The following is a 22853-nucleotide window of genomic DNA, read 5'->3' as shown; positions in this document are numbered from 1 at the left end:
CAAGAGGTGATGTATGACTTGCTGCAAAGTATCTGGGTCATAGCCAGCAGAGTCAGGAGGGTCATCATACCAAGTGTATTGATCACATCCCCCCCGGTCTTGAAAATAAAGTATCTAGAGTATGCAACCTGGGTGATTTTGATCGAGGTTCACCTGCTTCCCTGTCTAATGTCTTTGGTTTAATAGAGTGGCACTCCATGAAATCGACAAAAGAAGATACTTTGTTCATAGTGTCTTCGAAGCATTCCCTGGTCCATGACCCTGTTTTGGGAGTGTCTTTAAGGGTAAAAAACGACTTGCTCGGGATCAAGCCTCTGACTCTTTTTCTGAAATGAATAAGAAAGGTGAGAGCTGGCCCTAGTATATTGTAATTGGCATATTTTCCCCTTAGAAAAACCACCAAGGCTCAGAGTACCTCAAAAGGACAGGAAGTGGGGAGGTGACCGAAACTCCCCTAGTCTCTGTCCTGCAATGTGCCTGCCTAGAATTAGTTTGAATTGGGAGGCTGACTGTCCCCTTTGACAGCCACCATCCAGATTGGCATGAAAGGTTTGTATGGTGATTGGTGGGCTCAGACCGTATTCTTATATAAAAGGAGAGGGTCCTGCAGCTGAACATCAGAGTCGACCACTGGACTGAAGATCTGAAGAGGAATTTGTAGGACATACAAGCAACTTTCAAGTGACCGCCAGAGCCATTGAGTGCCACTGCAGACCTGACAAATTCCGAGCGACAGGGGAGATTTCTTGAAGTCGACTTCCTTCGCTGAACTGGTGGGCCTAACCAGTCTCAAGACCACTTGCATTTTGCACCATCCCATGAAGAGCTGCAACCGCCCGGGCTGCAAACTCCAAATACCCTGGGACCTGTGCCATTTTGTGGTTCAACATCTTGCTGAAACCTTGTGGGCATCGTTCTGAGTAATACTCAACCAATTGTGAATCAGTTTACTTGCCTGAAATCCTAGTACTGTTAGTTGGCTTAGTGTTTATAATAAACTAGCAGGTGCATTTGTGCTTCGCACAGTAATTTCCACTGCATTCCTTGAACGCATGAATCCTGTAAATTGATTCCAGCTACTTCGAGTTGGAGCGTTGAGATTGCGCAGCAACATTATTGGTGTCCCGATTGTTATGGAGAATTCTCATTTGTGTTAATTCCCTTCTAACTTAGAGACCGCCCCTCCCCCCATCTCTTTTGCTGGACTTTAGGACTTTTAATTTTAAACCTGGAGTGAGGGAGACCTTTTCCTCACTCATGTATTTTTCTCTGGTTTGGGCTCGGTTTCTCTTTTGGTTTTGGAGTCCGACAAACTCCATATGCATCATATTTTTGTATTGTGACACAGCACCCTCAGTGCAGTGTCACAGATAAGTCCTTTGGATTTCTCTTAAGGTTTAAATACGATCTCTTGGATAAACTATTGTTTCCAAGAGAAGTAAAGTGAAATTGACTTTACTTACCTTTTTCTCTTTGTAGACCCAGCATAAACAGTGTTGAATGGAGTGCTGAGGGGATACTTAGTATCCCCCTTTGTCTACTCTTTCATGTAACAATTTTATGTTACCCTCACTACATTTAATGGCTGATGGCAGTGTTTATTTTTCCTACTAATGTGCGGTTTTACCGCAGGTTGCGTTCGCAGCTGCAGTATTGCACCCATGGGTGCCCATTTTGTCAAAATGGCCCTGGTCGTCTTTCTCGCCATTTCTTGTTTGTGAGGTCTTCCTTGGGTTTTACTCTGTGCGCCAAACCAGGTTTGGTCCCATTGTTCGTTTTGTCTTTGGCGGGATTCGTGGGTGATGCCCGCCTCTGGCTCCAGCATGTCTGGCAGGACAGGAAGCGGAGGGAGGTTCCTGAAACTCCATGTGCTTAGTCTCCTTGGTTACAGGAATTGACCCAAAGGTGATTGGCTGGCTGACCTTGGAGGACAGCCACCCTGCTGTGTGGGTGACAGCTAGGCTACGAATGAATGGGAGAAACTTGCATAAACGGCAAGGTCTTTTGCAAGGAGGGCAAAGTCGACTATTGGGAGAAAGGAACCGAAGAAGAAACTGGAAGAGAAGCTTGCTGCACCTTCCTGGATGGTTGGTTTGCCTGGTGAAGCCCTGCTGCAGTGCTGAATCTCCAAACTTTGAATTGACTATAGAAGCCCGAAAGGACAACATCTCCCCTTGGGTTAGTGGGACCAACTGACACAAAGAGGAACTTGACTGGAACCCCTCTCCCTGTTGGCTGTACTTCATTGCTGCTGTTGCTGGAACTGAGTGCCAGGGGACAGGTACACCAGGAACGAGTGCATTGCCTTTAAGCCGGACCCGAGCTCCACGAAGATCCTAAGGACTCTCTCGAAGCAGGACAACCCAAGCCTGAGCCACCTCAACAGATTGCTGGACACCACAAGCATGGAGAGCCCACAAGGTGTCCAAGAAACATGGTGGAGCTGAAACCGCGAAGTGCCGCTGATCTGGAGTAAGCCCATTGCTGCTGCCGACATTCAAACCATAGTGCAGGAATCCCCAGATGTCCTCCCTCTTGTCCCCACGACTGAGGCCCAGGAACAACAGGATCTGCAGGGCTGAAGCCACTGGGACCCTTCTTCAAATGCAAGGTAGTGTCTAAACTAGGGGTACTTACCTCTTGTTGTGTGTAGCTTGCTTGCTCTCACTAGAGACTTGCATTTGCTGCCCTTTGCAGAGTTGCTTGCATCTTTGCTTTTCACAAGCCTCCCAGCTTGTGGCCCAACAGTGACTCTTTTCTACTAAAAATATCTTTAACACAGTGCAAGACCTTTGTGCTAGCTTCAAGAAGTGCCTCAGCTCACCTAGACTTTGTTTAATTGACATGGGCTGTCCTGGCTCCCTGTAGACTCTTCTGACCCTCTGACTTTGTGTTGATCTGTCCCTCCAAAAATCATACATAAGTAACTTGTAAAGCTCGGAAACGGTTAACCTATATTTCACTGGGGGATTATAAAGTAATTACCTGTGTGGAAAAACTTGCTAACCATCGTTTCCTTCCCTAACCTTTTCCCATAACTCCAGTATTGCATTTAAGTGGAAAAGTGGTATATTAATGTCGACAGTGTCCTAGCAATTGAAGTCACCTCAGGGTGTAGGAAGTGTGTGTGTGTGACATTCCAAAAGGGTATCTACTTACTTAACTGAAAGAGTGTATTTTTTAAGTGTATTTTGTTGTTGCATCTTGCCCTTTCTAAAGAAGGCGTATTTTAAAACTGGCTGCTAAATCAATAAATTATTTTAATAAGAAACCTTGAGTATAAGTGTTATTTGAATACTTGTCACTGTGAATGCCTATGTTACATCTCTACAGCTCACAATTACCCCTCTGAGATATGTCTGGCTGCTCAGTCACTCTACCAACTTGTGTAGTACAGACCTATTCCAATAGTTGGGTATCTATTGCCAAGAGGACATGGCTGATGTAGTCTCCCACGGGGTTACTACATGCAATTGTGCCCAACACCGATCTACAGCCGAAGCAGCAGCGACCTCAACATTCATCAACTTCCGAGCAAAATGATGTTTCTGTAAATATCATATGTGATTTGCCACGATGTGACAGACATCAGTGCAGACACCATTGAAGAAACATGCACCACTTCCCGTCACCCGCATTACTACAAAAGCACTGTTTTGTGTCACCCGCATTACGTCAAAAGTGAGTGCGCTGCATGTTTCCCCGTAAAAGCATTCTTAATCAAAAAGGAAATGTTCCGGCAAGATTCTGATAAGGTGTAAATGGCGCCACTCGCAGTCTACGCCACCCCCCCAGCATCTTTCCTGCTTCCCTAGCTGTCTGCTTTCAGTTGCTGTGCTGTGGAGGTGGAGTGACACAGCCTACATAAACTCATTCTCACCGCGTAGTGGCCGCGGAGCTGCTCCCTGAGGTGCTCGCAGTCTACGGCAGCCCGCGGCCGCTCCGTGCTCATTTGGCCTCGTCATGCAAACCGGCGAAACAGCCCGTGAGGGGCACTGGCTCCGGAGCCAGAGGACGAGAAGCGAGGACAGCGGCTTGGAGAGGCGGAGTCCCCTGAAGCGGTCGAACCATGCCAGAAAACTGCCCCCCTTGAAGGAGCCCGTCGCCCTGCAAAAACGTAATCTTCTCGAAGGCAAGGCGCCACCGGCGCTTAGCAACTGCACAGAAGTCCTGGCAAAAGACCCATTCGGCCTGAAAGTCCCCCCCCCAGCCTCACCGTTAGCGAAATCGCTCTCCCGGGGGGCGGGGAGGGTACCCAGCCAGACGCGGCAGTACTGAAAGAGGTTACCTTCAAACAGGCCCCTTTGGAGGACAGGAAGACCGTACCCATTCCATCCCGCGTTCCAGAAAACAAGCTATCCGGACTTACCAGCTCTTACACTCTCGACAAAGACGACCCCGGCTGCGCACACACCAAGCAGCGCCGTCGCAGAGAGAGAAGCTCCTGAAGCTTCTGAAGACGAACTCGTGGACAGCTTCGCCTGGGGGGACCCGCCCGCCGTGACCGACCGTGGAACGCCTCCTCTCGCGGTCGGCGCCACCCCCAGCTGGGATCTCGTTGCGGAGGCGGCGAGCCCTGTTGCCGACGAGCCGCGTCCTGAGCCGAGTGAGCCAGAAAACACAGGAGGGACCGGCGAGGCGGAATAAGCTCTCCCGCAGAGCCTGCAGCTCGTACAGCCCTTGCATGAACAGAGGATTGTAAAGACTTTATCGACCTCCACGCAAGGACAGGAGGCTCCTGAGAGCCCGAAACCACCAAGGAGCTCAGAACCGAGCTCCCCCCCAGCCGAGAACCAGGAGAACCCAATAAAGAAGGTTACTTCCGAACTGGGAGTGTTTAACCCAATTACCACCCCACTGAAAACATTAACCCTACCCAAGCCTTTTGGTAATCACCACCTCGTCAGCGAAATTAGCAGATCTTCTGAACAACCAAGTAACCAAAGTGAAAATCCATCATCCACTTAAACACGAGGACTCTCCCAGCCCCGTAAAAAACAGAGGGGCGGTCAAAAGCACTGAAGACTGCTTGTACTCTACCTCTGAGTACTCTGAAGACGAGTTAGATGAGGTAACCAAATCCTCATCGATGCCCTTTAAGACTCAACTTTTCTGACCCACATTCCACGCCGACTGAAGCAGTACTCACAAGATGCCTTAACCCTATGAGTGCAAGCCATACCAAGCGGCAGCCACAACTAAGTACAAGGACTCCTCCTAAGGTCACTATGCAGCAGCCTTGCAAAACACCACTGACGAAAGGAAAAATACCACCACGGTCCGGCAAGGCAAAAAAAAAAAACAGCAAAAGGGACCCATATCCAACTTCTTCGTGACCAAAAGTAAATTCCTGCCAGAAGAAGACAAAGCCGAGATATCGGACACCGAACTCCTGGAAGGAACCCATCAAGACCAGAACCATGAAAACGACAAGGACTCCCTGCGTAAACTCGCTTTCTTGAAAAGATGGCACCTAAAAGTGGAAAGACCTGGCCCCGAAACCCCTCCCAATGTTGCAGATCCCAAGCTGATACAAAAGACCAGCTCAACTCTCATTGACCAAGCTCAGACTTCACACGATCTGGTCATAAGCAAGCTAGCTGAGGACTTGGCTCCACGAGGTCTGGAAACTCACACGAAGAACACTCGTCATACGGAACCTCCGTGTAAAGCCTCCAAAAACTCAATTGATCAAGAAGTAAGGAAGGAAGTCCTACCCTCTGATAGGCCCACTCAAGAGATCTCCGCAAGTGACACCCCCACCTGCAATTCACGGCAACATTTGCCGAAAAGCCGAGACCTCAACCAAACACCGGTCTCGCAAGCCACATCTGGCTCCTCATCCTCATCACCAAAAAGAAAAACTGACCTCTTGGCCCTCATGTCGTCCCTGACTATAGCCCTGGCGCCCTTTACCAAACTGTATGAAGCGCTCAACGACTCTGCTAAAGACCAAGTAACTTTGCAGGCTCATATGCAAACGCCACTTGCTTTCATTGAAGGGTATATTACAGCCAAGGACCACAACAACCCACCTCCAGGAGCAGTTCAATCGTCACTGGGTCTCCACGCCGTCCGCTCCAAGAGTTCGAGGTTCACCCAAACCGATGAGCCAGTAATTAAAATCTTCAATTTCACAAGGAACTCTGCCAAAGAAGCCGCGACAGTTCCTACCAACCAAGGTATCAACGTTCCACCTGGCATGCAAGCAGGGTCAACAACGGAAGTCCTTCCAGCTAAGCAGACCACACTGAAACCAAAAGAAAAGACAAAACCTCTAACCATTAAACCCTTGCGGCCACCGCAAACCAATCTGAACAAAACATTACAGAAAACGGGGACTAGACCCCTATTGAAAAATGGATGTGCATCCTGTTCTGTAGACCATTCCATCCAAAAAAGATGATCCCAACCTGAGAGGGCCCTCAAAGGCGAAGACGAGCAAACCCCCAACCAGACTCAAAACCAACGAAGATAGTCAGGCTCCCTCACTTAAGCAATCCTGCCTACTTTTCAAGCCTAAACCCAACGACCCAACCCTACCTCCCCAATCGAAGCCCCCCCGCACAACTACTAAAGAAAAGAGGGACATGGACGACACCATTTGGTCAATTACGGAAAGTGAACTGATGGACGCAGCCCTGAACGAAACAGAAACTTCAGAGGATTGGGATGAGGCCGACCGAAATCCGCCTAAAAAAAGGAAGAGAAACGCAAGCAGCCAATCCCCTGCGTCATCTGCCGAACGCTTCAACCCTAAACAAAAATACGAAAAAAAAATAAAAAAATAAAAAAAGTCAACAAGCCCAATCTTCCTGACACTGGAAGAGAAGAAATGAAATCTCTTGGCAAAAAACAAAGACAGAAGATTGTCCCAGGCCACACCCTTTAAATGAGACTCAACCATCGAGAAGTGACTCTGAAAAAGTAAGACAGGAACGACCAACCGAAACTAACTCATTGGCGCTCCAGAGCCCATAGAAGTGGCCACAGAGCGGAGTGGGGACCTTCCAGAAACCGGAGCACAAAAAGACATCAAAAACCAGATCATATAGAGAGACCTTCGTCCACATCAAACCACCAACGAACGTCAAAACCTAGAGGGCCTTGAAAGTCTAAGCACTCTACTACACCTAGAGAAAAAAGCAAAGACCGTCAAGCAAAAAGAGAATTCATAAGACGCTCGGCCAGGACCACCAAGACCCGCTCTTTTACCTTGAAAAGCATCTGGAAAGAAGACTCCTCTTTCATCCTTAACAGGAAAACCATTTTAAAAATCCTGCACCTGGTCCCAGCACTAAAAACTCTATCTACAGATGACCTTACAATTGTGGAATTTCGAGACAAAAAGCGTGTAGACAGTGTCTACTTACACATACAGTCCGAAACCATAAAATCCACCTTAACAAGACAAAAAACAAACTGAGAGCCTTAGGATACGACCTCAGAGATTACATAAGCCCTGAAGGCCACAATCCCAAAGACTACTCACCAAAATGCTTGGAAAGACGCTCCCGAGAAAAAAAGACAAAAGCCCACGGTACCAACGATCCCGCATACAGGAACGATTGGGTGTCGTCACCACCAAATAGACGCCTTTCAAGATCCACCATGCAGAAACAGAATGAGGGCCTCCGCCCGTGCTCTTTAGAATTGGAGAAAGTGCCGCCTGGCCCCCAGAAAAACTGGAACATCACCATTGAATAAGACACTTCAACAAAAGGAAACGAAAAGCTAAATCTGGACAGGAAGCAACCAAAGGAAGATGCAAACCGCTGGGCTTGGTTGCCTAAGGCCCTATCAACAAAACACAGATCTTAGCAACTAAACAAAAGCCAGACAAACAAGGGGCACTCTGGCCACCCACCGATCACGGAACCAACCACCAACCTAACTTTGGGTTCCTGGAATACCTGAGGCTTCACGCACCTGACGCACTCCTCTGACGTTAACCTGGGATCATCTGACATCTGGTGTTTTCAAGAAACATGGATCCAAAATAAACCATCGATAGAGGGCTACGCAATCACCTTTTCACCAGCTCTGAGAGGAGCCTTAGGCAGACCAAGGGCGGGATTACTGACAGCGCTGAGAATTGGATCCAACTTCCACTTCATCAAAGTTATAAAGGCGGAACCGCATATTTTGGCAACCCTGATCCAGCGAGGGAGCAACCAACAAGGGGCAAATAAATAGAAGAAAACGACTTACCTACTAGTAAATCTGTATTGGAACCCGCAAGAAAGTGCAACAGAGCTCTTCCTATCAAAAATTGAAAACATTCTGAAGGACGCCTTATCAAATGATCTAGTTGACAGCATAATCATCTGCGGTGACTTAAATGTGAGGATCAGGAGGAAAGAACACGAAAACTTCCAACCAAAACCAAACACGCTACAATTGCCAGAAAACTCCCTAGAAAGAGGAATTAAATGGGCTAACCTGATGGATACCTTCGACCTTCACAATGCCCACTTCTTGGGCAAAGTTCCTCACCCGGTAATCCCGACTTGGGAACTAGCAGGAAGGCGCGCTACCCTAGATCACGTCTACCTCTCTAGAAACCTTCTGCCACAAGTCACAGGCTTCGAGATCATTAGAACACGCAATAGCGACCACAACCTCCTGAAAACGACGTGGTCGGCACCAAGTCACGGAGCTCACGAGATCTCGAGCGCCTTGAGTACGACCAATATGGAGACCTACGCAAACGACACCCGCCTAAGGTTGAAAGCCTCACTATTACGACACTAATTTCAAACTACTGTCAAGCAAAAGCCCAGGTCAACTCAAAAGAGGGAGGCCTCCTCACGGACCACTGCCCTCTACTTCAACCATACCAGATAAGGAAAACTGGTAACCAAAACAAAGCAAAGTCTCACCACCATAACAACCTGACTCTCAGAGAAAAAAGGCTGGAGATGAGACGAGCCAAAAGAAAGGCCAAAAGGTTTCCCCCAATCGCCAACATAGAAACAGCCTGGACGGTTAATAAGGCCTACAAGAACTGGCTAAAAGGCTTCAAACTCCAGCTATACCAAGACGATTCTGAGCAAATGCTGAGAGTACTGGCTGGTAAGCAAACAAAGGCATTTTTGGCTCTGGTTAATTCTAAAAGCTCAACATGCGAGGACACCTCATCATACAGCGTCCCAGAAGAAGCCTGGATCATGCACTTTTCCGCCCTCTTCGATCCATTGGTCAAAGGGACAGAACCTGGGAAACACCGAAGCAACCGGTGGGCCATAGATCCTGACCCAGCCTGCATCGAAGCCAAAATCAAGAAACTCAAAGCATCACGAGCACCAGGCCCCGACGGTGTGTCAAATATGGACCTAAAATCTAATCCAGAAAGCTGGTCAATCTTGATAGCAGAAATCTTCGAATCATGCACGGCAACAAGATCCATTCCGAAGTCCTGGAAGACAGCTAATGTTGTGCCAATTTACAAGTCAGGAGACCGAAGCGATCCAAACAACTATTGCCCGATAGCACTCCTTGACTGTATTGGCAAACATTTTGGATCCTTACTACTTGACAGTTTCAAAGCCTGGATGCCCTCATCAGAAGGGTGGGACAACTTCCAAACCGGCTTAAAAAAACTTGAACACCATGGCAAACATTTTCACCATCAACATCTTAAAGGCCAGAGTCCAGGAAGGGGCGCCGCCCCTATGCATGGCCTTTATCGATTTATCTAAAAAGCATTCGACAAAGTAAACGGAGAGAAGCTTTGGTCAAAACTTGCAAACTGGAACTGTCCCTTGCCCTTGTTGGATCCCATACAAGAACTCTACTCGGAAACATCAATGAGAGTTAGACTCAATGGCACAGGGCTATTGTCCTTTGCAATCGACACAACTTGTGGAGTAAAGCAGGGATGCCCTTTGGCACCTTCACTTTACAACGCCTACACCGGCGACTACCAACAAGCCGAAAGAAAAGTAAAAGCCTTCCCGCCCTCACTAGGGTCTGAAAAAGTCAGCAGACTACTTTACGCTGACGACATCATCCTAATCGACCAAACGAAGATAGGGCTCCAGCGAAAACTGGATAACTTGAACAAATTCCTTTATACCAACGACCTGGAAAGCAACGCATTGAAAACCAAAGTGATGCGACTGACAAAAGCGGCCAAACGGAAAGAGGCATGGTTCTTTAACAACACCCGCCTTGAAGAGGTGGACGCCTTTAGATATCTGGGCACCATGTTCAGTAATAAAAGGAACGAGCAACCAATGTTAGACCTCTTGACAAACAAAAATAAAATCCTGTCAAACCAATTGATCATCATGGACAAAAAATGTGGCCGCTTTTCAGTAAAGGCGGCCACCAACTTTTACAGGATGAAAGTGGTACCAGTGCTTACGTATGGCACAGCCGCTATGTTTGGCATTCCAGACTCAACTTGGCCGAAACTGGAGGGTTCACTTTGGAAAAAAGTCCTTCAACTGCCCACTTCGACCCCAATAACCTTGATAAGAAGAGAACTCGGACTCACCTCACTTCAAGGCACAATATCCATCAATAGTTTAATGTTCTATAGAGAAGTGCGATCATCTGTGGAGAAAATTTACACATTGATCCAGGAAGGAATTGAGAAAGGCTCAAACAAAATGACCAAAACCTGGATACAAAAAAACCAAGCCCTCCTAAAATCAATAGGTAGCTCAGAGGACGAGCTTCTTACTAACCCGGGAAACTCGGCAAAAAAACTGAAAGAAGCAGACTGGTGCGATACCCAACAGACTGCAACTAACTACAAATCTGTGGCCCATCTACCACCCTTCGCCCAAAAACTAAATGAGCCCATCAGTTACCTACTGAAGTTTCCCGAACAAGACATACTGCTTGACCTTTCTGAGAGCAAGATTGAACATCTTAAAGACAAACGAGGTCTTGAAAACCCGAGGCAAATCCGCGTCTGACTCCTGTCGCTTCTGCCTGATTCAAAACTCAAAGGAGAGCCTGAAACACCTGATCCTGCAATGCCCAGGAACTATGGGTAACAGAGACACTCACTTAGGTCACCTCTACTCAAACTTTTCAAGAATGGACGAGGACGGTGGTCATATTTAATGAACGGGCTAAGTCGAAGACCAGTAATCGCAGTGGTAAACTTCCTACACAGTTTGAAGCTGGACGCCATCTGCGATCGACTAGAAAGTCCCTGATAGGACTTAGCCCTCCGGGACAAGCATCTGGAAAACGCACTTGGAAAAGGGATTTCTCCTCTTTTTTTGTTTTAAAAACTGCTAACAGTTAAACACAATAAAAAAAATTTTTTTTTCAAAAAGTGAGTGCCGCTAAAGTCAGCTAGAATGCTGGTATTGTGGAAAGTTTAGGAACATTGAACTGCTTAAGTTTACGTAGAACTACAGCGCGAAGACCCATATGGCAGAGGTAAACATTGCAGAACTGTAAAAAAAAAAAAAAAAAAAAAAAAAAGGAAAAAAAAAACCATGTATATTTTATACTTTTTACATTATCTACACCATGGAACCTACCCACATGCCACATTTCAGGTTGGTACCATGTTGGGAATAGAAGTGTGCTGCAGGGTCTTTGTACTTAGCTACAATCCTTCTCCCCTCCTAGACTAAGCCTGACTGCTCAACCATTGCTACCAAACCTTTTGAGTAGTTCAGGCCGAACCTAAGAGTTGGAGTTATGTACTCCTGAGAGTGAGTCTTCTACAGTCCTACCACAGGTGTACTTTAGTAAAACTCCATAATGGGATGGACTTTTAAAGATGGTTGACCGAGAGTTTGCTTATTAGTTTCTGTAGTTTCTCTCACTTTGTGTTGCTTTACATTGATTTAAAGTGTGCTACCTTTTAATTATACTGCGATATTACTGTGTGAATAGCACTTTATTTACTTCTGAAGTCTTAGTGTATATAAAATAAATCCATATTTTTATATATCTTTTAGTGTGTCAGTGTTACCTTGAACTAATTGTATACTCCGAGCACTGTGTGCTTCACTACAGACTTTCTCCATCCTAAACTAAGCCGGGCTGTTCATCATTGCTTCCAAACCTTTGGGCGGTTCAGACTAAACCTAAGGGCTAAACCATTATTATTATTATTTGTTTATTTATATTGCGCCGACTGCTCGCAAGCATCGGGGCGCATACGAAAAGACAAGGACAAACATAGGGACAAGACTGTGGACGGGACAGGTCAGCAAAAGAGAGAATAAACCAGAAGTGGAGAAGGAATTCTTTCTGGGATTATTTAAAGAGCATGGTTTTAAGTTTTTTTACGAAAAGAGTAGAGGTTTGTTTCCAGTCTGAGGCATGTCAGTAGTTTGTTCCAGAAGGCTGCCGCACGAGTGGGGAAGGCTCTTCCTAGAACAAGTTCTTTTTTAAATTTTAATGTTATCAAGCCCTTGGCTTCAGATCTTAATGTTCTGGTTGTATTGTAGGGCGTGAGTTTAGTCTTTAAGTAGGCGGGTGTTTTTCCATAAAGACATTTATGGGTTAGGCACAGGGACTTGAATTGTACACAGTCTTCCATTTTCAACCAATGTAGGTCGCGTCTGGCTTCGCTAATGTGATCTCTCCTAGATTTATGTTTGATAACCCTTATCGCCTGATTTTGAATCAGTTGATACTTGTGTAAGCTTTGCTTGCTGGCACCAGCAAGGAGTGTGTTACCATAGTCCAACCGCGATAAAATGGTGGCTCTGGCAATAATGGCACAATTCTTTTCATTGAGAAGGGGTCTAATTGCTTTAAGGAGTCTAATGTAGTAGTTGCAATTTTTGCTAACATACATAGCTTGAGCATCTGCGTTGAGTGATGCTTCCAGAGTCATGCCAAGTGTTTTAACCTTGCCAACTACTTCAATGCAAGATTCCTTGATTTGAAATGCCTTGTAGTCGGATGACAGTTTGGCGCGCGCCTGGGTGGATCCAAATACCATTAACTCGGTCTTATTGCTGTTAAGGCACATCCAATTGTTGTTCATCCACTCTTCAATATTCTTGTAGAGGGTGTTCAATGTAATACTGTCCTTAACATAATTGCCGCTCAATTCCATGACTAGCTGGGTGTCGTCAGCATAGTTAGTGAAAAACACTTGGAGTTGTTCTAGTAATTCACACAGGAGGCATATGTAGATATTAAAGAACAGTGGTGACAGGCTAGCTCCTTGTGGAACTCCACACAAGATGTTATGTTCGGTTGAAAATTTGTCACCCCAATGGACACGTGATATTCTATTCTCGAGGAAGGAGGGGAGCCATCTTATTGCTTCATTGGAGCAATTTGCAGTTTTAGCTAGTGCTTTTTGTTAAAGCTGGTGGTCTAACGGGTCGAACGCGGCACTTAGATCCAAGAGCACTAGTAAACTGGTTTTGCACTTGTCCATGATTTCCAGCATTTTCGTTTGTAAATCTAGCATTGCTGTCTCTGTGCTATGTACTGCTCTAAAACCAGATTGTTGTGGATGTAGTAACTCGTTTTTATCTACGTATTCCTGTAATTGAGCTGTAGCGATTTTGTCCATGACTTTAAGAGTGAAGTTGCAATTCGAAATAGGCCACAGGTTGTTTGGGTCGCGTTGGTCTAAGTTCTTTTTTTTTTTTTTTTTTTACAAGTGGGGTAATGGTGACTTATTTAAAATATTTTCCGGCACCGTTTTGTCTCGGAAAGAAGAGTTTACAATTTTAGTAAATAAAGGAGCGAATATGTCAGGGTGTTCAAGTATTATTTTAGGGGGAAGCTTGTTTTCCACGCAAGACGAACCATGGCACCGACGGTGGGCTTTTCCAAGTTCTGTCACAGACAGCAACTTGTGCAACACTCCACAACGTGCTGGATTTGGACATCTTTGATTATTATGTATTTAAGTTCAATAGCATGCACTAATTACATATAACTCCATATACTGACGTCCTTTATTGGAAGCCTAACCTATAGCTAATTTTTGAATTGTCATTGATTTCATCTTCCACCTTTATGAAAGGTGCCAATAGTATTATGATTTGCCAATTTGTCAGTTCACAGCATCAATAGCATTTAAATTGATCTGGCACCAGCTTTGTACATTTAGGCACTATGCTAGGACTGAGTTAAATTATATATCTAGTAATAACTGCATTCTATAGTAATAATTGATCTGGTAAGCCAATTTTGAGGTTATCCTAGAAACATCATGTCTACTCTCTCTTACCAATCTAAGGGTATATTGGATTTATCATTTAACATTTTTGATTAAAGTTTGCACCGTCTTAAGACACTACAGCTTAAATTTGGCTGTGTCCTCAAAGACTTTTTTTAAGATTCCATATATTTCTGGAATATCATTTGTGTATCTTTAAATAATGAACATTGTTTTACCTGCATTGTGATTTATGAAGCTATCCTTCTTACTGTTTAGAATTTAACACTAAATAGGTTGCTATCGTTGACAATGTAGACATTTGTATTGCCCTCTCTTTAGATTTCATCTATATTAAACGCCAATTATTTCTAAAAGAAGACTGCAGCTAGGAATTGGCAACAATTAAGAACACTACTTTTAGGTTTGTAGTTCACTAGTTAGGAAGCCAATATATATAAAAAATAAAACATAGTAGTGGTAAACCCATTTTCTTCAGAACATAGTCCCGCTTTTCTTTTGCAAGGTCAATACATTAATATAGCACAAAATGTAGGTGTCTGATTTGACCCTTTGGATGTTATGGGAACGTGATGCATGTTTTGAATACAATATTATATACCAGTCATTGTATCTTAGGTTTCACCTCAACTATGGGATAATGACTACCGCCCTATAAATAAATCTGGTCCGGGCACCTAAAAACCATATGGACATGAACACACACACAAATAACAACGGCCAAATAACAATGGTCAAATAGCTGTGATGTCAAAAGATAGACTTCCTAGGGATGTCATAACGATGAATTAGTTCCAGTAATGCAGGAAATTGACGCCATTTCCTTGAATTGGAAGAGTTCAACCAATAGTCTCGAGAGTCCCACTTACCACTCATCAGTAGTTTGTCCTCAAATGTGGCACGGAAACCTCCTTCTGGAGTGCGGAGAGCCTTCTTAATCTGACCCCGGATGCCGCTTACACTGCGGATGGCAGAGCCCTCAAACTTGGCCACCTCTAAGGCAGAGTTGAACATCCCCTGTAGGGAACATAAATGCAGTATGAGAAAAGTATTCTGACCTTGTCATGTAACATTTATGTATGAACTTCTGAAAAAAGCTGAGGGCAACACCCTAGTTTCAACATTACCACAGGTGCCTTCAATAGTCACATCTCAACTCATCATTTTGTCCTCTTGCCTTTGTTGATGTTTTTACATTTTATTTTATCTCGTACTTCAACAATGCATCTAATACTTCAACAATGCCACATTAATTGTTAATGTTAAAGGATATTTATACCGCGCACTATCACCACCGGAGTGGTCCCCTGGTGCTCTGAAAAAGAGGAAAGGGAGGGCGAGTTAGTGGGAGGAAGCTGGAAAAGTGCAAGAGAGCAGTGATGTGATGTTGGCGGCTTCAGCCCGGTGGTTCCGTTGGCTGAGCCTGGGGTGTTTGCGGCCAGTAGTTGTCGTGTACTGTTGTGTGGTCTATGTGTGTATTGTTTTGTTGTTGCAGTGTAGTAAAGTTTGTGCGGTTTGTTGTGCAGTAGGCTTGTGGTTGTGTTTGGTTTACAGTTTGAGAGGTGTATGCAGAGGGGGAAATTTTTAGTGGATTGGTTAGTTGTCTTTCTGTCTTGAAGTGAGGCGCTTGGTTTGCGTAATCTCCCCAGGTGGGTGTGGGAGCATTTCTGCACCCCTCTCCTGAACTGGGCTTGTCTGGTACTCACTGTCCCTTTCAGATCTGGCCTCGACTTTCATCGACTTTTTTTTCCTTTTCAACTTGCCTTCCTTTTCAACTCATACGGCCAGTGTACATGCTAATGTCCACAACTCAGTTCGAGTGTGGTGATTGCTAACATTTCATATAAATCCATAACAGTGTGGTACCTGGTAGCAATTATGGGGAGAATGAGGAAGTTGGCAGGGATTGGTTGGGGTGTTGATTCTGTCTTGATGGGTGTCGCTTCTGTTCTATTTGACTTAGCGTTACCCGTCTAGTTGTGGTGGGACTTTCTTGGTCGGTTCTGGATGTTGTCAGTGTCCTCTTAAGTTTAGTCATCCTTTTTCCTTTCTGTTTCAGTTTTCAGTTTGAGTCTGATTTTGAAGAGCCCGGTTTTTAGTAATTTCCTTAATTGTGGGTGATCTTTGGTGTTTCTTATTTCTTTTAGGATGTTGTTCCAGGTTTTTGCGCTAAGTGGGAGAAGGAGGTGCCTCCAGGTTTTTTTTTTTATTAAGGTATGGTTTCTGTTCCAGGCGGATTTCGTTGGTTGACCTGAGGAGTCTCGTTGGCTTGTATATTGTTATTTTTTTGTAGGAATTCTGCTCCTTCTCCAACGATTGCCCTGTGTGGTATGCACATTGTTTTGAAGGTGATGCAATGTTTTACTGGGAGCCAGTGTAGTGTTTTTTAGGACAGGAGTGATGTGGTCTCTTCTGGATAGTTTGAGTAGTCTGGCTGCTGAATTTTTGATCCCTTGTAGTTTCTTCAGGCGGTATTCTGGTATTCCGAGGTAGAGGCTATTTGCGTAGTCGATTCTTGACATGATGAGGGTGACGATTGTGAGTGTTTTGTGCGTGAAGGAGAGGAAAGGTAGGATTCTTCTTGCCGTGTGATGATTGCATTTGATGATTTGATGATTGCATTTATATGTGGTTCAAAGGTTAGGGTGTTGTCCATCAGGACTCCCAGATTTTTTAATACCTTAGATGGTGATGGTGTGGTTCCCATTTCCGTTGGCCACGGTATGGCGGTTTCGTTCTCTTGGTTTTTGGATATGATCATGATTTCTGTCTTTCCTGGGTTGATTTTCAGATTGTCATCATTCATCCAGTTTAAGACTTCTTTTAGACACTCAATTAGGGTTGAGCGATCAGCTTGCTTGCTTTGATTTTGTAGATTTGAGCATCTTCTGCATAGTTGTAGCATGTAATGTTGTATTTTTTGAAGATTCTGATAACTAGAGACTGGTAGATGTTGAAGTACAGTGGTGATAGTGAGGATCCTTGCGGCACTCCACAGTCGTAAACTCGTGGGGTGGATTTGAAGGGTTTAATCCATACGGTTTCTGTTCTGTCTGATTTAGTCCAGAGTAGTGCTGTGTCTGTTATGCCTATGTCTTCTTGTCTTTTGGCTAGGGTGTCATGGACAACTGTCGAAGGCTGCAGAGAGGTCGAGCAGAATAAGGGCTGAGATTGTGTTTGAGTCTGCGTTAGTTTTTAGGTCGTCCCAGATGGATAGTAGTGCTGTTGCTGTTCCTCTTGCAGGTCTGAAAGCAACTTGAGCTTGGTCTAGCAGGTGTTGTTTTTCTACATGTGATTGGGTTAGTTTGTATACATAGGTTTCAAGGAGTTTTGCTGGGTAGGGAATGTTTGATATTGGCCTGTAGTTGGAAAGATCGTCTACGTCGCCACTTGTGTTTTTTAAAAGTGGTTTGATATATGCTGATTTGAAGGATCTTGGTACATTTCCTGTTGCTAGTCATAGATTTAGAATGTTTCTGTAATATTCCGCTGGTGTTCCTTGTGCGAGGATTGATTTGTAGATGTGGGGACAGGGGTACAGGGATCCATCAGTAAACCTGCTTTCTTGCTGCGTTTTACCAACATGGCGAATGGCGCTGCTGATATTTCCAGAAAGTTTTGGAGTTTGTACTGTGGTTCTGTGTTAGGTTCTTTTGGTTGTATGTTGTGGTTGGTTGGTCTGTTTTATATGATTTGTCGGATGTCATTAATTATTTTCTTGAAGTGGCCTGCCAGGTCATTGCATAGTTTCTCTGATGGGTGTGGGGTGTTGTCGCAGCCTGGTGGGTTTCTCATCTCTAATGATGTTGAACATTTCTTTTTGTGTGTTAGAGGCATTGGTGATTCTGTCATCATAATGCCTTCTCTTCGCCTTTTGAATTTCCTTCTTGTATGCGCGGATGTTTCTGGAGGAGTTTTTTTGTCTGGGTTGTATTCTTTCCTCCATTCCAGTTCCATCTTTTTGTTTTCCTTTTTCATGGTGCTTAGTAGTGGGGTGAACCATTTTGCCATTTCTCTTTTTTTGATGGGGTGAATGGTTTTTCCGGGGCGATATTGTCAATTGTATCTGCAATCCATTTGTGTAGTAGCTCCGCTTTGCCGTCTAGGTCAGCTAGCTCTATTTCTGCGTTTGAGGATTTGGTCATCTCCAGTTGTTCGAATAGGTTGTTTTCTTTGATGTGTTTTCAGTTTCTTTTTGTGATGGTTGTGAGTTTTGGGGGTTGTTTGTAGACTTGAGTTGGCAGAGAAATCACGAATGGGATGATGAGATGGTCGCTCCATAGTATTTGTATCGGCAGTGCCGTGGTGATGAGTTTTTCCTTGGCAAAAATTGCGTCGAGGGTGTGTCCTGCCGAGTGTGTTGCCCCTTTGACTAGCCGTCGTAGTTTCATGGTAGTGAGTTGTCCGATCAGTGAGTTTTGGGAGTTGGTGTGACTGTCTTCAAACCAGATGTTGAAGTCCCGCAAGATGATTAGAGGTTTGTGCTTGATGGCTGTATTGGTGATGGCTTCTATGAAGTTGTCGACGAAGGTTGCATCGTATGTTGGTGGTCTGTACACCAGAATGAATGTGATGTTGGTTTTTGGGCTCGATGTTAGGTGTATTACCATGGTTTCACAGTTGATGATGATGAGTGGGTATTTTTTTTTTAATTTTCAGGTGTTCTTTTTTTTTTTTAAAACTTTTATTTTTTGTTGCACACAGTCAGTACAGTTGCTTAGCTATATCATTGACACATACACAAAATGCACAGTTACATTAACAGTTTCTATTCGTGATCGGGGCTAACTTTCTCAAACCTCCCCGCCAAGTATGCCTTGTATCTGTCCCATATATTCTTGGGCCTTGAGCTGGGAAGCACCGTGTCTATATACAGTTCCTCCATATCGTTTGCCCACGCCATGTCCCTGATCCAATCAGCTTTAGTTGGGGGATTAGCACTTTTCCACTTGAGCAGAACCGCTCTCTTGGCCAATAGTAAACTTAAGTTCAGTAATTTCCGCCATATCGGGTTCATTTTCTCACAAGTCTCCAGCAGGCACATTCGTGGGGTCCACTCAATGGGGTGGTCCGCCATCTCATCTAGTACCCGGCATACTTCCTCCCAGTATCCCCGCAGTTTAACACAGGCCCATAACATGTGGTAAATGTCTGCGTTGTCGGCGTGGCATCTCGGGCATTTCCCTGTCATTGCCGGGTATATGTGTTTGAGTTTCATTGGGGTGTAGTGTGTTCTTTGTAGTATTTTATAATGAATCAATCTGTATTTGGAGTTGCAGGAGATCTGTTTAACAAGTGCACAGTGTTGAGACCATTCAACATCTCCTATCTCCTCCCCCAGGTCCTGTTCCCATTTGGCCTTAGCTGTACGTTGCTCTGAAGGGCGTGTCTGGAGTATAATTCTGTACATACCCGATGCCGTTATCCTATGAGATCCCCCTGCGAACACGTATCCCAGTGCCATGTTGAGTGGAGGTTCGTTGGGAAAGGTTGGGTACACATTCTGGGAGGCTGCCTGCATACGGATGTACTGATGTCTGGTCCCAGGTGTATTCCCCACTATGTCCCTGATATCTTCCCATTGAATGAAGTGCCCGTCGGTTAAAAGTTGGCCCCATTGTGCTATGCCCCTAGATGTCCATTGGTGGGCTGCTTCTCCCTCAAGGCTGAAAGGAGCCTGCGGGGTACCCCAAAGCGGCATACTCGGGTGATATATCTTGTTAGTGCCGTATATCTCAACTATTTTGGCCCATGTCGTGATCGTCACTTTTGACGGTTTCAGTGAGTTATAGTGTTTGCAGGTGGAACTCGTGAGTTGGTGGAGCGCTAACATGGCCTCTTTCTCAGGTTGAGTTGGTGTAGGACCCACCGGATTGATAAATGTTGTAGCCCAAAGGGAAGCATATTGTGCCTGTGCAGTCAGATAGTAGAGTTCAAAGTCTGGTGCCATCAAACCGCCTTTGGAGTATTCATTGGTCAGTACCCACCAGCCCACCCTAGGGTGACCGCCCCAGACAAATGAAGCGCACGCTCCCGTGATCTTAGTAAACAGAGCCCGACCTGGCCAGACCGGCACCGTACTGAATAAGTAGAATAGCTTTGGGAGAATTATCATTTTCACTAGGGCGATCCTACCCATCATGGAAATAGGGAGAGCCCCCCAACGTTTCAGTTTCAGGCACAGTGAATCCCCCAGCTGGTTATAATTCAGTGCCCGCGACAACTGTGCCGTCCTGGCTATACACGCTCCCAAGTACCGTATATGCGTCGGGCACCACTGTAGGCCATACAGGTCTTGGGGTTTGACAGTGGCCTCAGTAATTGGGAACACTTCTGATTTGTTGGGATTGAGTCGTAGGCCCGAGATTCTACCAAATTGTTCCACCATGGACAGGACCCTCCCCAATGTTCTGTCTGGTTCTCTCAGATACAGCAAGATATCGTCTGCGTATAGGTTTATGATGTGTAGTGTGGCGCCCATTTTTAGCCCGCATGCGCCGGGGTGGATCCTCAGAATATCCGCCAAAGGTTCAATTATCAATGCAAACAGTAATGGCGATAGTGGGCAACCCTGTCTGGTGCCCCCCCGCAATTCAAGTTTTTCTGTTAGTGAACCGTTGACTCTAATTCTGGCCTGAGGGGACGAGTATAATAACTATCCATTTCATGAATTTCGGCCCGAACCCGTAGTTGCGTAGCACCCCGAACAGGAATGGCCAGGACACCGTATCAAAAGCTTTACGCATGTCTAATGATACAGCTATCGCCTGCAGGTCCGGTGGTGCCGTGGTTATGACCTCGTGGCATCTTCTGATGTTGGAGGCTGTGGACCTGCCGGGGATGAATCCAGCCATTTTCAGGTGTTCTTTGAATGCTATTGCGATGCCTCCTCCTTTTTTGTTTTTCCTATTTATTTGAAGGCATTTGAAGTTGGTTGGAAGGCAGCTTTGGAGTGTGATTTTGTAACTGTCGTCCAACCATGTTTCTGTGATGAATAGGATGTCAATGCCGTTGTCATGGAGTCGGTTGAAGATCTCTGTTGAGTGTTTTGACATGGATCTTGCGTTTATTAGATTGAAGTGGAATTTGGAGGTGTAGTTTGGTTTGGACTTTCTTGGTGGGGTGGTCTTCTGATCGGTGTAAAGGTTTCCTTTCTGATCGATCTCTTGTTGAGGTGTAGGTGCCGGGGGTGTCAGTGTCGTCGAAGAGTTCTTCTAGGTTCTGTCTTGGATTTTTCTTTTCATCAGGTTCGTCTTCCAGGGGTTGTGGGCGTCAATTGGAAGTTCCTCTTGTTTTGCATTTGGGCATTGGGCCCTTTCAGACTACCATTGTCCGCAAACTAATAAAATACAACACTTCTCGTATGACTTCAAAACGGATGTTGGAATTTAGAATTGTGAAAATATCGCACATTTTTTTTGTTAAATTGCACTGCCCTGCACTGCCTCGACTATTTCCCTTACCCCACCCATATATTTTTTTTAAATGTGCCCAAGAATGGAGAAATGTTCGCAAAAAACATGCAATAATTTCTCCATTCATTATTTTTCCGACAAAGTTTTAGAAGGGTACCCTTCAAAACATCAGATCGTCCGTGAAAGAACATTAAATAGAAAAATAAACATGCCATATGGGACAGAAATAGACAAGGCTGTCAAAAATAAATTAACTTAGAATTAGTAAGGCCCACTTACTAATTCTAGATGCAGCAGGCATCTCTTCCAAGTTCTTCTTCGGATTACTCAACAGAGTGTGCATTACAAATCCATAGCCCAACTCCCTTCCTAGTAAAAGGATATTTGTCCAAAAACGAGGACCAAGGCACCCTTGCTCAGCATACATGTCCACCTTAATGTATGACATGTGTCACACACACACCTCTATTGACTCCCTACAAATGCCAATTAGATGCCCCAATTCGAGTGATTTAAACACAAAGGTTAAGCCCTAATTTTGCTTTAGGGCATTATCTAGGTCATTTTTAAGGACCCCTTGCCTTTTTTGCTTTTTCTCTTTATTTTATTGGATCTCTGATATTTGTGTGGACAAAGGGACTTCAATCGAAGTCGCTGTAAGGCAAGATTGTATGCAGTACCCTTTGGGTGCACTACAATGACCCTGACCACCTGGCAATAGGGACACAAACGTTGGTATAAGTCTGAACTACACGGGTTGGTAGTGTGGTTGAGCAGCCAGGCTTATCTCAAGAAGGGTCAATGTGAGCAGTAATGCTGTGACAGAGTTTCACAATACAGTTATCCAAATAAACACTTATACTCAAGGTTTCTTGATAAAACAATTATTAATTTATTTCACAGTCAGTTATATAAGCCTTCTTCAAAAAGGGAGCAATATATGTAAATTAAAATACACTTCAAAACACACTTAGTTTCTTCAAATCAGAGGACACCCATTACGGATGGCACACAGACACTTCCTACACCCTCAGGTGACAAATAGCTAGGACACGGTGGACATTGATTTATCACTGGTAGATTTGAAGCATTACTGAGTTAGGTGTAGAAGATCAAATAGAGGAATAAAACAAAAGGTTAACAAATAATTCATCAACAGGCAAGTACTTTTTAGAACCTCCCAATGCGGAGTAAAGTTAACCCATCCCTGGGGGAAAGGCCAAAGCACAAAGTCAGAGGTAACAAGGAGTCTCTCAGGGCACCTGGACAGCCAATGTTAATAGCACAATGTCAAGTGGAGCTGAAGATCT

At 44.9% G+C, this 22853-nt stretch overlaps 1 protein-coding gene across 1 annotated transcript in view; it reads right to left on the bottom strand.

Annotated features, from left to right (window-relative positions):
- The window catches only part of BMS1 (BMS1 ribosome biogenesis factor), a 798176-nt gene that overhangs the window by 94708 nt on the left and 680615 nt on the right, over window positions 1–22853 (bottom strand). The window contains exon 20 of the mRNA XM_069611034.1: window positions 14998–15145. Coding sequence (XP_069467135.1) covers window positions 14998–15145 — 148 coding nt within the window. The remainder of the gene's footprint in view (window positions 1–14997; window positions 15146–22853) is intronic.

Source organism: Ambystoma mexicanum, chromosome 8, assembly GCF_040938575.1.
Source record: "Ambystoma mexicanum isolate Mex_15411 chromosome 8, UKY_AmexF1_1, whole genome shotgun sequence".
Taxonomy (NCBI): Eukaryota; Metazoa; Chordata; class Amphibia; order Caudata; family Ambystomatidae; genus Ambystoma; species Ambystoma mexicanum.
The sequence above is the reverse complement of the archived record's forward strand: the minus strand, read 5'-3'. Positions and strand labels throughout refer to the sequence as shown.